The sequence below is a fragment of the Eublepharis macularius genome, chromosome 6, assembly GCF_028583425.1.
Source record: "Eublepharis macularius isolate TG4126 chromosome 6, MPM_Emac_v1.0, whole genome shotgun sequence".
Classification (NCBI taxonomy): domain Eukaryota; kingdom Metazoa; phylum Chordata; class Lepidosauria; order Squamata; family Eublepharidae; genus Eublepharis; species Eublepharis macularius.
This window is the reverse complement of record NC_072795.1, coordinates 55,208,732-55,221,113: the sequence shown is the minus strand read 5'-3', so window position 1 is coordinate 55,221,113 and position 12,382 is coordinate 55,208,732. Positions and strand designations below refer to the sequence as shown.

The following is a 12,382-nucleotide window of genomic DNA, read 5'->3' as shown; positions in this document are numbered from 1 at the left end:
ACATTTGCCCCTTTCCTTTCCTATCAAGCAGGGTGCCAGGGTCTCCTGTGCTCACAAGTAACCCCCTTGCCTGGTTGGAGGATGTGCTGTTTCTCATGGCAGCAGCTGACATTACTTGAGGTGGTGCCAAATGTGTGTTGTCAATGTTTTTCTCAAAGAAGAGATGTGTGAAAAGGGAAAACTTCTCCAGGATGGTTGGCAGGTCCATATGGCTTCCTTCAGTACCTTCTAATCATAGAAAATGATTGTATAATAACTCTTAGTTCTGCTATCCCATTAATCTGTCATGCATCTAGGCACTTACATGCAAAAAGTAAACTGGAAAGCATTGTTCCCACTTGCCCTCAGAACGGAAGGAAATAGAGGCAGTGGAAGTCACTGGAACACCACCTCTGAACCCGACACTGCAGCTTATCCTACGCTAAGACTGCACAGAAAGATTTTTGGTATAATTGGCAATTGGTGAAATTTGCAGTCCTTGTGTTTCTGCATGCAACCACATTGGAATTATACTTGAGAAGAGAAAACATGCGGAAAATGTTACGTTGGAATGGGGAAGTCTATATGTTTTGTGATGTGTTGTGATGTTGTGAACAAAATTCAGCCATAGTTTAGTATCCAGTTCATAGAGCTTTGCTGTGGATTTTAATACATGTTCTTTCATGGGAAGTGATCCAAAGCCATCCCCATCAGCTGCATACATTGTTTCCTGTAATAAGCTGCTTATCAAAGGATGTGTAAGAGAAATGTCCAAATGATAATATCTATGCTAATGCTAACAGAAGGACCCGTAAAGTAAAAGGAAGTTTAAAGGAAGATAATTAGTGACATTAGATGACTGCATGCTGGCTACCTAAGCAGTGTGCATGTTTTAACAGTAAAGGCACAGAGAAGGCTTGTATCTCTGGATGGGTCCAGCAATCTGTCAATAACAGGCATGGATTGCCACTGGTCTTCCCCACTTTCTCTCCCCCCGCAACCATTTCTCACCCTGCAAAAGTTGATTTCAGGAGTTGCAGAATCCGGATGGAGTAACAGCCATGTAAGTAGATGGAGTGCAGTGAAGGAAGACAGTGGGTGAAATTACTGCTCCTGCCTCTACTGTCAGTGAAGTCGTGCAGATGGAAGAGGACTGAAAAACTGGCAGCCCACCAACATGCATAGCTATTACTGTACACTAGTCCTGCAACCCCTGGGGAATCAGCTTCCCCGGGGTTGGAGACGACTGCTGAGAGGAAGGAAAAGGGCCAGAGTCCTTCTGCAGGTGGATCATTGGCTCTAACCAATGTGTCGTCTAGGCAGGATGAATTTTCTGAGTTTTGAGACTTAGATATCTTCCTAACAGATACTTTTGCTACAAGACTTGCAAGTGAGCTCTGTGATAAATGTTTAGAAAAGTTCAAAGTGATTTTGGAGTTCATCTTTTGTTAATGTATAAGAATAGAAGTTCTCTGGAGGTAGTGCTTTGAAGTTATTTGTAAAAAAAAATGCCTTCTGTCTATAAATTGGCGTTTATTTGTATCAGTTTTCAACTATTCTTATTAATTTTGTGTCTTGTTCTCAGAGTCCGCTTTAAGCTTTTTGTTTTCATATGTCCAGACTGGTTTTCATCTTGGAACAGATTTAGGTCTGGCCAAACAAACAGCAGAATGAGGTGGGTGAATTCTGAGGCCGCAGACTGTAGGTGGGAAGAGCTGCATTCCCAGTATTCCTCAGTGTATAAACTTTAGGACATCAGGGAAATGTAGCCTAATCTGATGCAGTGCTGTTTTTCTATTTTCAGGAAATTTTTAATATAGGGGGATTTTTAACAATATACTCCTTCCCCTGAAGTTTGAAGTGGTCCACTCCATTTCTTCCCCCTCACTCAGCTGCATGTCTGGACCAGGCCTTAGTTAAACACGTATTTGATGCCAGCTATGTGCCGCTTGGCAAGTAATTCCAAAGTATTTCGGTTTTTTTCCCAGAATGTTGTCCCCAAATTTGCTTAGCATTTCTTTATAAAGTTGAAACAACCCTGAGGCAGGTTGTTAGGACAAAGTTGATTTAGTTGTATTTTTTAATCTCATTTATCCCAAGCCATTTTCACTTAACAGAAACATATTTTGGCATGAAATACATCTTTAATGTAGCCCCCCCCCGGTGTAATTGAATTTAGAACAAAAAAAATCTAAGATGGTTAGGAAAGCCCCTGTTTTCTAGAAATACATTCCAATCTCATGTAGTAATGGTTTCTTAATTAACATGTACGTGAATGTTTTTGGTGGTGTACTCTTGTGTGTGGAAGGCTATATTATATCAACCGAAGCCCCTAAATTACCTAGTTAGTATTTTTGCTTCTGCCACGTTAAATTTTATTAAACCCTACCGCATGGCCACAGAGACACTCATTAAGTGCTGTAAGTTGACGGGAATGCTAGCAATTGAGAAAATGAATAAATAACAAGGTACAAGAAAGAGGAGCATTGACGTGCATGGCAAAGGAGGTCACATTTGTCTTAATTTTTGTATTGGATGTGAATTCCCAACAATATTAAATATTATTTAGTTCACTCTAAGAGGAAACACAAGTCCTTTGATTCATAGATTGGGATGAACTTCACTGCTTTGTCCATGAACAACTTGTTCATCATCAAAGCTGATGCATAATGTGAAAGCACATGAGAGCCCAGGACAACGCAGCAGTGTCCTTAGGAACCTTTCCACAATCATTCAGCTGGCTTTTGATGTCCTCCCCTTCGACCCACCCATAAAAGACTAGGTTCCAAATACACTGATGCATCTTTGTTCAAAGCCTTTTCTGAATATAACCCCAAAAGCAGTGTTGCAGGAATACCTTGAAAGAAAAGGGTGACGACAGCTGCTGATTAAAGTGAGGAAGTTTATGGTTCTGGCAGGTCTCCAGGAACGAGGGTTCATTAGGGATGTATTTAGCTCAGAGAATTTAAGTCAACCTCATTAGTGATGTTTTGAAATGTGCAAGTGCAGCTGCTAATGCCACAGATTGTTGTTGATATCCAGAAGATGATTTTACAATGACGCGAGCAGAGTTCAAACACACCATGTTCCATGTGTGCATGGGGTGTGTGTGTGTGTGTCTCAGATTTCTACATCTGGTGGCAGTAGCCCATGAACCCCCTGAAAAGCACCTACCAAAGAGGTGGCCCTTCTGAAGTGACAATCTATAAGATGTGAAGGGCAGCTGCTGAAAGGACCAGTCAACTTCCATGCCTGTCTGCAGTCCATTTGATCATGTTCATGGGCTTCTTTGGATCCAGGCTGAGGTTCTGGTGTTCCCATGTTCACTGTTGTTCCTATGACATGCTAAATACCTAAAAATGAAGCTAGTTTGTACTGAATAAGGCCACTGGACCATCATAGTCAGTATTTTCTGCTCAGACTGACAGCAGCTATCCAGGGTTTCAGATGGAGGTCTTTCACATCACTTGCTACCTGATCCTTACTGGAGATACTGGGAATTGGACCTGGAACTGTCTAACACTGAGCCACAACACCTGGCCCCACATGTTGCTCTCTGTTCCATGGGAAGTAATTATAACTCTTTTGGTAGCAGATTTACCCGGTCAAAAGTGTTTTCCCAATGTGCACTAATTAATCTTCAGGCAATTAAATTGTAGAAAAGAAAGAACTTAAATTTACTGAGGTAAATTCCATTCAGTGTAGAAGATAGAAGAAAGAATCCTAGTCTAAAGTGAACTCTCCATATTGGTCATGGTCAACTAATTCAGCATCATGATTGCAGGCAGATATATGGATTAGGCCTCCGGGGTAGGAGGTCTGGAGAGCTATGTCCTCCTCCTTTGTAAGACCATGAGGCAAGAAAGAGAGACTCTCATAACAGACACAGAAAGAGAGAAGGGGTCAAGAGGCATTCCCACCTTAGGCAAAGAGAGGTATTTTGCTAATAAGGAAAATACATATGCAGAGAGAAACTTAAAGCACCCCCTCGCAACCATGTCCAAGGCAAGCTGAGTTGCTTATTCCAACATGTTCACTTACTGTGCATTGGGGCTTTTACAGTGAATCATGAGAAAGAATTATATTATACTGTCCGCACAGGAAAAGAACATGTGCAAAGAGAAGTGGTGTGTTGGAATATTTTCCCATCTGTATATTTTTAGGCAAATTTTGCAGTGAAAAGGTTGTTTGTGTGATTGTTTGGCATGCTGCTTTTCAGAACTGTTGCATTGTTTCCTTCCAGATAAGAACAGCAGCATCACAGCTGAGATCTGCCTCAGAAAGGATGAACACCTACGCAGAAACATCACCGAGAATACCCAGGTAGAAGAAAGCTCCTTGTGGGGACTAATGGTGGTTGCCCAGCTGTTGGCAGGAATTGGGACCGTCCCAATTCAGCCTTTTGGGATCTCCTATGTGGATGATTTTGCAGAGCCGAATAACTCAGCTTTGTATGTAGGTAAGTTATTTCCTGTAATTTAAATAAAACACCAATGCTTTTGTGTTTAAGGCATGGGCTCACTCTAGCTTATTGTAAGTGTGCTTTGAGGGAGGATTCTAATTATATTAACGTGTCTTCTGTGTCCTGACATATAGCCAGCATTACTAAATGGCACAGATCGGACAGTCATGGCTGTCAAGGCTGTCAATCACATTTTATTCTCGCATTTTCCAAGGGGCTCAAGGTCCGTTTTGTCCCCACATCAACTCTGTGTTGTGTTAGGCTGAAACAATGTGAGTGGCCCAAGGTCACCCAGTGAGCTTTATAAGGACTTGAGCACAGGTCTCCCTACTCTTATCCTGACACTGCTACCACTACACAGCACTGTCCCAGATAATATAAACTGGAATACTGAAAGTTCTTTTCAATGTAATTTCTTTAATCACTGGGGGGACTGAGGATATGCACTTCTGTCAGTGAAAACTACTGTTTGCCATAAGAAACTCCCCTGTATCAAAGAAATATCAGCAGAGCAGGCCTTCTGTCATGAATATGAGGACCACTGGGAAACCAGGAGCTGAAACAGGATTCTACAAGCTATCGAGCAATTTTACTTCAACCTTTAGTATTAGGAATTGATTTGCTTGAAGGCCAGAACAGAGTTTGTTTCAGTTTTTAATCAAAGGTTTGTGACTCTTTGAGTGGAGGGGAAGAAGAGGAGATTATTTTGAGTTTCTTTCTGCCTTAGGTTTTATGCAATGAATTTAACAGACTCTGATTAGAGACAGGGAGGGGTGGAGAAGGATGAAGTCCAGTCTTAAAATCCATTGCCTCAGATGTTTGAAGTATCGTGCCAGCATAAGTAGCCTGAGCCTCCCCTAGTCATCCTCATCATGGCACAAGGTGCTGCTGACATTTCATGACAGCTCTGCAAAGGTCAAGGTGCGTCCCAGAGTCAGAGCCAGCTTTTGGCATGCTCACTCTCCCTTGGAGCTGTAATACCTGACCAGCATTCTGCTGCCATTGTGCAAAGGGCAGTAGCCTGAGCATCTTCAGTAAGTGGAAATTTTTGGATTTAGCAACTGGAAATTGTGAGGCTACTAGTTCCTGATGTTAAAAGTTTCCATTTCTTTCTAAAGCTGTAAAACCTTTCCCACAATAGAATTCTAAATGCCCCGGGCTTGGCTATTAGTATCTCAGTTTTTGGCTGTTTTACTGCCTGTACTTATAGTCTGCCTTTCTCACTGAGATTCAAAGTGGATTACAAAATTCGAATAAGCAGTGGGATAAAGAAAACAGCATAAGGTATTCCATGTACGGTGCGATAACTGAATTACAAATATTTGAAATCAGAGGAGCAGAAACAAGATAATACATACAGAAAGCAGTGTAATAAAATACAACTCATTATAATACATACAACAAACAGTGCAAAACATTATAACCATATTCCCGATATGAAGATGCAAAAACATAAGTAGAAGAAAATCTAAAATGAAGCAGAATTAGTAATCTGGCAAGAGGTGGTGCTACCTTCACACCTGAAATGGTTCAGTTGAGGGGTCTTTTCCCTGCTGCTGTATGCTTTTGGGGGGTAGATGTTGGCCTTTTTGTTAGATGCCAAGTAATTATTTGAGCCACCTTTGGACAAGTTGAGTGCAGGGCACAGTAAAGGGTCATAGAGGCGGCTTGCAGGCACCTACAATTGTGGCTGTCAGTGTATTCTGATAATGAGGGTTCATTGTTTCAAACTATCTCTTTCTAGATATGAAAAGGAAACCAATTAAGAGATAACATTTCTTTTCAGTGTAGAAGGCAAAAAACATAGTAAACATAATGATTAGCAAGCTGTAAAAGATGGCTGAAATGAGACCAGAGGGCTCAATTTTACAGCACCTTTGCGTGTTAGCAAACAACCAGCAATAATATTTGAGCATAATGGTCTTTGGGAGGGTCAGGCAGATCTGATCATATACTGGGCTTAAAATAGAAGAGCAAAGCTCAGGCCCAGTTATGCAGACTAAACAAATGTGCATGTATTTCCTTATTTTGCACAATACATTTCTGCAGGTCACAAGAAAGAGCAAGGAGCTGTCTAGGCTGAATTGTGATTGTGTGGTAGTTACAGTCCTACCATATGTACTGATCTGTCACTACATCCACTCTCTGAAATGATGCAGTAATTTAGTAAGCATATAGTGTTTAGTCAACTGGATCATGATCCTCTTTCCACTATCCTTCACTCGAATTAGCAGGTGCAAGTGATGAGAGAATGTCAAAACTTTTATGATGTCTAACGTGAAAACTGAGGCCAGAAATTCTAAGCCAATATGAGTCTGCTTTATTCCACATGGGAGTTCTTGCTCCTTCAGAGTTGTGATTTTCCTTAAAATGCTCAGTCGTGTTCTTCCTTTTTCTGAAATAATCTGTCGCAATCCCAATGTAAAAAGATTGCTACCATTTTACAACAAGTACAGTTCGGTCTGGGAATGCTTAATGCATATTTTTGGTACAAAAGACTGGGTAGCCATAATCAAATAAATAATAACAAAGCACTTTTATGCCAAGTGCTGAAGAGTCCAGATTCCAGCATGTTCAACTTTGTTGACAGAGTTGATGCTCACTAAGTATCTGTTGTGAGTGCTGTTATTTTTGTGGAGTTGGGAGATGACACAGCATTCTGAGTTTCTGAAAAGTCTTTATGGATTTTGGAATCCATGCTCCACAAAACCAAATAGCTTTCAAGAAATATTTTGGGATGCATCTTTGTCTACATGAATACCAGTGTGGTATATTGGATTGAGTATCAGACTAGGACTTGGGAAGACTCAGGTTCAAGTCCCCGTTCTACTGTGTAGGCTCACTGGGCCAGTTGTACACTCTAGACCAAACCTACCGCACAGGGTGTTAGTTGTGAGAATAAAATGAAGGAGGAGAGAATGATAATAAATGTGGTAATAAATGTATCTCATGCTGAACATTAAGCATTTTATATAAATGTGTATAATTCAGAATGCTTCAGTCTATTTTGGATCTTTTTACTACTTTCTATTACTTGGGATATACAGTATGATAGTTCTAGGAAAGAAAAAGCACAATAACTTCTTTGCATATGTTTCCTGAAAAATGCTGTTCCTGAAGTAAGTTATTTTTCACCTCTGAAGTACAAAAAACCCCTTTCTGCTCTCTACTTGGATTTAATTTAGTTTTATGTTTACTAAAATGAATAACGTGTTCCTCTGTTTTCTGAGGTGCATAGTTTTTCTGGAATGGTGTTGTGAACCTAGGATCAAAGATACTCTCCCTACAGGCTTTTATTGCACTGCATCTGACAAACATGCTTCATTGGTTCAACTAGCTCAGGGCCAACTTCTAGCTTGGCCCTCAGTGGGATGGGCAGGAGAAGGTTCTGCCCTCTGTCCAATCACATTCACAAAGAATGGAACTATAAAATGTAGAATGGAACCACCAGTGGAAGAATAGATTTGGAGTTTTGACAGAATAGGGTTAAGACTGGAGGCTTCCTGTTCTAGGCAGGAGAGGCTACTAGGAACTATGATTATTGCTTTTGGCAGGCGGGAGTTTGGGTGCTGTTCTCCATTTTAAAAAACAGCTTAAAAGTACCAAGCTCTCTCATGACAGTGGTTATGTTACAGGCTACTGATTCATGTAACAGTATACCTCTTAAGTATAAAGCACTTCCAAGGTCCAGCATTGTGTCTTCTAGCTGGTTCAGCTGAGAAGTTACAATTCACTTTACCCCTGAAATAAACCTGTTTTCCTCGTTGCGTTCATCAAGCCTATAATTCTCTCATAATCAGCCAGTGACTGCCAGGTGGCACCCTGAGTCCAGGCATTACCATTATGAAGGAGCAGAAAACTGTTCCCAAAGACCTCAATTATAAGTTACAGTAAAAGGGGGGGAAATGGCAAGATAAAGGCTTGGAACAGGGGTTGTGATGCTCAGTATTGTCTGTTCTGACAGGCATTGGCTCAGAATTCTTGCGCGGAGAGACAATCTTTCCCCACACTTCCTGACTGCGATCTCTGGACTGGAGATGCCAGGGACTGAACCTGGAAATAGTCCATGGAAGCCAAGTGCTCCACCACTGAACTGCAGACCCATCCTATAGGTATTGCCTGGCAGTAGTCCATTTGGACTCTGGCAGCAATCTTGTGTATGGCGTGGCTGATTGAATTCCATTGTCTTCAATGAATTTAAATAGCCTAACTTTGATCAGGATCGACATTGTAACCTTTTGTTTGCATTTAGGCTAGAGTATTCATATAATTAGGATCTGAAAATATGCTTGACCGTAATTACTACCGATAGTGCAATCCAAAGTAGAATTATACCCTTCTAAGTACATTGGCTTCAACTGCACTGTGGTACTATGGTGTCTGCAGAAAGTAACAGCACCTGTAAGATACTTAGGAAATATGAGCTTTTCTTTTTGCAGTCAAGCATGTTTCCAGTCTCCATGGAAGAACACTCTGTCAAATGTTTAAAAGTTTGGGGGAAGAAGGTGAAATTCTGGACCATTGTGCTGTTGTCTGGAAGGGATTCTTCTTCACAGGTTCAGGATCCTCCCTTTGAGAACTCATCACTGCTTCTGCCTATATGCATCTGTTATCCCTAGTGTGTTAAGTCTTCCTTTTAAGAGACCCACTCCAAGGTAACCCCTCTTTTCTTCCAAAGAAAATAAATCAAAATAGTGCATCCCATATAAGCATTCTATTTTCAGTGTGCATTTGTGCCAATTCCAGCTTGTGCCTTGTCTAAAAATTTTCATAAGTTTGAGACAAATAGTGAGTGGAGCATAGTTAATAAAGAATTGCTAAATATCACCTTGATTGATGGGATTCTTTTGAATGGCTGTCTCTTTTACTAAATATGTAGCATTGTCGTGCCGAGAAAATATTAATTATCTTTTTTGTTTTAAACACTGTTTACCTCTCCTGTGTTCTAAAAAAAAATTCAAAGAAAGATGGCATGGGGTTGGAAGCAGCTTGATTTACATACACGATTATCCATTCATTTATTCATTCCATCTCTTTCGCTTTCAGCAATTCTATTTGCCATATCAGTGTTTGGCCCTGCATTTGGATATCTGCTTGGCTCAGCAGCACTGCAGATCTATGTGGACGTCGGGAGAGTTGACCTGAGTGAGTACCTCTTACAGTTTAGGGAGGCCCTAAGCTAGGGTTGCTGATCTCCAGGTGGGGGCTGAAGATCTCTCAATATTACAACTGATCTCCAGACTACAGAGATCAGTTTGCTTGGAGACAATGGCTGCTTTGGAAGGTGGACTATATGGACGTCAGTGAGGTCTTTCCCCGCCCCAAATCTTGCTCTTCCTTTGTTCTACCCCCAAATCTCCAGGAATTTCCTAACCCAGAATTGGCAACACTGCTTTAAGCTCTCATATGTTCACAAGACAATATTTTGAGTTGCATGATATGTCTGTGACTTGGAAATTAACTCACAGCCATGCAGAATCTGGATCTGTATTTTTATTGATAGAGTTGTTCCAGAATGCATAGAATGATTTGTATGGCTACTGGCCCCTGTCACAGATTTGTGGTATTTGCTGAGTGACAGGCGAATCCAGATGGCCACAGTCAGAAATAATGGTCTGTAGTCTACCAGCAAAGTTTGAAGCCTTCCTACAGCCAGAGGGTTTATCTGTATTTTACAATAGACACGAGTCATGTCAGAGATCCTTTGACACAACACCCAACTACACATGCATGAGGCACTCAACTTTACGAAGCTCTCACCACTTGGTGCAGCTCCAAGCACTGTGAGGGGAGAGAAGGGGCTTCAGGGTTCCCTCCCACACCATTTTCACAAACAGAAACAGCCGCAGGGGTGTGCTGTTTGCCCCTTTTTTGGGCCCCATGTATCCTGCAGTCATGTGAGTTATATCCATTGTAACCTATAAAGCCCCCTGGAGCCTTTCTCCAATGGTCAAGCCATTTAAGCTGGAGGAAGACAGGATACCTAGCCTGTGGTTTTCCCGGAACACATTTTCACTGTTGCAGATGAGTGCCATAAATCAGGCAGCAAGTTAGAAAATATTGCTGTGAGCACCTTAAAGTGACGACTTAAGTAAGCAGCCTGTTGTACAAATAAAATATTTGTCATTTATAGTCTGCCTTTCTCACTGAAATTCAAGGCAGATTACATAGTGTGAGATGCAAGTGATGATTTGATTTTTGCATACAAGATAGCCAGAAATTGAAACTTTCCTTCCTTACAATGCTCAGTTTCTCTTGAGTTGGACACCCTATATGATGACTTTGGTGATTTGCTCATAATTTAACGTGAGCTGCAGTTTGACTGCTTTTAAGTTGGTGCATTTGGGAGCAACCAGCTCAGTGGATTCACAGATAGCTGATGTTGCCCTATTCCCATAATTCATGGATGGTTTGGATGGCGTATGTCCCACAGCCACCACTGATTTAAATCAGCTACTTTTTCAGTGTCTGTGCTGCCTTTGTGCTGTGTAGCTGACATCATTCATCCTGTTGGTCAGGCTTGGAATTTGCAGTTGTTGAATTATGGTTACTAGGCAGCACTGCAGAAACACACCAAGAATTTGTGATCCAGTTTATGTATGTATTTATTTTATTTATGTCACTTATAGTCATTTTAGCTCATAATTTCAGCAACGAATAGGATGTAAGGCAACATAGTCCCAATCTCTTTAGTGAAGCATGAGCCAGCTCGATGTAGTGGTTAAGAGCGCAGGACTCTAATCTGGAGAGCCAGGTTTGATTCCCCACTCCTCCTCCTGAAGTCAGCTGGATGACCTTGGGTCAGTCACAGATCTTTTGAGCTCTCTCAGCTCCTCCCACCTCACAAGGTGATTATTGTTGTGGGGATAATAATTACATACTTTGTAAACCGCTCTGAGTGGGTGTTAAGTTGTCCTGAAGGGTAGTATATAAATTGAAGTTGTTGTTGTTGTTGGTGGTGGTGGTGGTGTTGTTGGTGTTGTTATGTTTCTGAAACCACCTCCCTACAGTACAACCCTCCTATCTGAATAAAAAAGCCCTCTTGAATAATTTAGTTTTGCATTGTTTGCCGTAAGCCAGGAGAGTGGGAGCTCTCCTGACCTCCTCAGACAGGCCATTCCATAGGGCGGGGGCGGGGGGGACCACAGAGAATGCATGTGTATGGAGAGCTGGTGATTTCAACCATGCGCAGGGTGACACCTGCAGGAGACCCTGTTCAGATGAGTGGAGCAGCCATGGAGGAACATAGGGCACAGCAGTGATTCAAATTCATGCTGTTGCCTGTGTTTTTGAATAGGGATCACAATGTGTAGTTGTGGATAATAATCAGTCCACAGTAATGATTGGGATCTGCTTTGCAAAAATAATCATATAATCACAACTTGAATTTGTAAAGCCAGCATGCACGAAGCTGGAACTATTAATTTCAAAGGGGAAACCAGCAAATAAACATTTAAGAGAAATTGCCCAGAAAAATGAAGAGAGATTTCCACAGCAGTTGTCTTCATGGCCTACTGTAGTTCTGTCGGTAAATGGATCCAGAGATTGAATCGAAAAGATTATTGTTTTACAGCGCATGTAAGCAGATAGTGGTGGAAAGCGCTGTTATGGCATCCCCTGTTAGGGTTTTCAAGGCAAGACTGACAGATGGTTTGCCATTGCCTGCCTATGCACAGTGACCCTGGTCGTCTTGGTGGTCTCCCATCCAAGAACTAACTTAGGCCAACTCTGCTTAGCTTCCAGGATCTGTTCAGATTGGGCTAGCTTGGGCTATCTAGGTTATTGCATGAAAGCAGTTACACCTTCTTCTAAGTTTGTTGAAGTCAATGGGCTTAGAAGGATGGCCTGGGAGTTGATCACTGTTTCTACTAATTCTCTCCATTACAAGCCCCAAAACCTAGTAAAGTGTTCATTCTATCAGCCAGAGGCTTTCTCTCTACA

At 41.6% G+C, this 12,382-nt stretch overlaps 1 protein-coding gene across 2 annotated transcripts in view; it reads left to right on the top strand.

Moving 5' to 3' along the window:
* SLCO2A1 (solute carrier organic anion transporter family member 2A1) overlaps window positions 1–12,382 on the top strand; it is an 89,565-nt gene that overhangs the window by 50,135 nt on the left and 27,048 nt on the right. For both annotated transcript variants that reach the window (XM_054983297.1, XM_054983296.1), the window contains exons 4-5: window positions 4,223–4,438; window positions 9,488–9,586. In XM_054983297.1, the coding sequence (XP_054839272.1) occupies window positions 4,223–4,438; window positions 9,488–9,586 (315 nt within the window). The remainder of the gene's footprint in view (window positions 1–4,222; window positions 4,439–9,487; window positions 9,587–12,382) is intronic.